This window comes from Eimeria mitis, genomic scaffold (assembly GCF_000499745.2).
Source record: "Eimeria mitis Houghton genomic scaffold, Emh_scaff5842, whole genome shotgun sequence".
Taxonomy (NCBI): domain Eukaryota; phylum Apicomplexa; class Conoidasida; order Eucoccidiorida; family Eimeriidae; genus Eimeria; species Eimeria mitis.
The window spans coordinates 1621-1972 of record NW_013574087.1 but is presented as its reverse complement, the minus strand read 5'-3'; the positions used below and the strand labels follow the sequence as shown (position 1 = coordinate 1972).

Sequence of the window (352 nt, the reverse complement as noted above, 5' to 3'; positions counted from 1 at the left end):
GCAGCTATGCAGCATGCACAGAGAATGATAGACGATGGAGCAGATGTAATTGATGTAGGAGGAGAAGCAAGAAACCCATACGTGCAAGAAGAGGTGTCTGTACACTCCGAAATACAAAGAGTTGTTCCAGTCATCGAGGCAATCAGAAAAGAAATTGGAAAAGATTTTGTTATTTCTGTTGATACAAGAAGATCGCCAGTGGCGGAGGCTGCAGTAGCCGCAGGTGCAGACCTGGTGAGCATCGGGGTGTCTATACACCCCAAAAAGATACAATAACATTCCAATTAATTTTATAATATTTATTTAATATAATATAGTAATTAAAGTCTTAAGTAACAGATGATATTACTAT

The 352-nt window shown here is 38.6% G+C and overlaps 1 protein-coding gene across 1 annotated transcript in view; it reads left to right on the top strand.

Annotated features, from left to right (window-relative positions):
- The window catches only part of EMH_0084550 (hydroxymethyldihydropterin pyrophosphokinase-dihydropteroate synthase, putative), a gene marked incomplete at both ends in the record, with an annotated part of 1444 nt that extends 1168 nt beyond the window's left edge, over positions 1 to 276 (top strand). The window contains one exon of the mRNA XM_013500788.1: positions 22 to 276. Coding sequence (XP_013356242.1) covers positions 22 to 276 — 255 coding nt within the window. The remainder of the gene's footprint in view (positions 1 to 21) is intronic.
- Between the last annotated feature and the right edge of the window lie 76 nt (positions 277 to 352).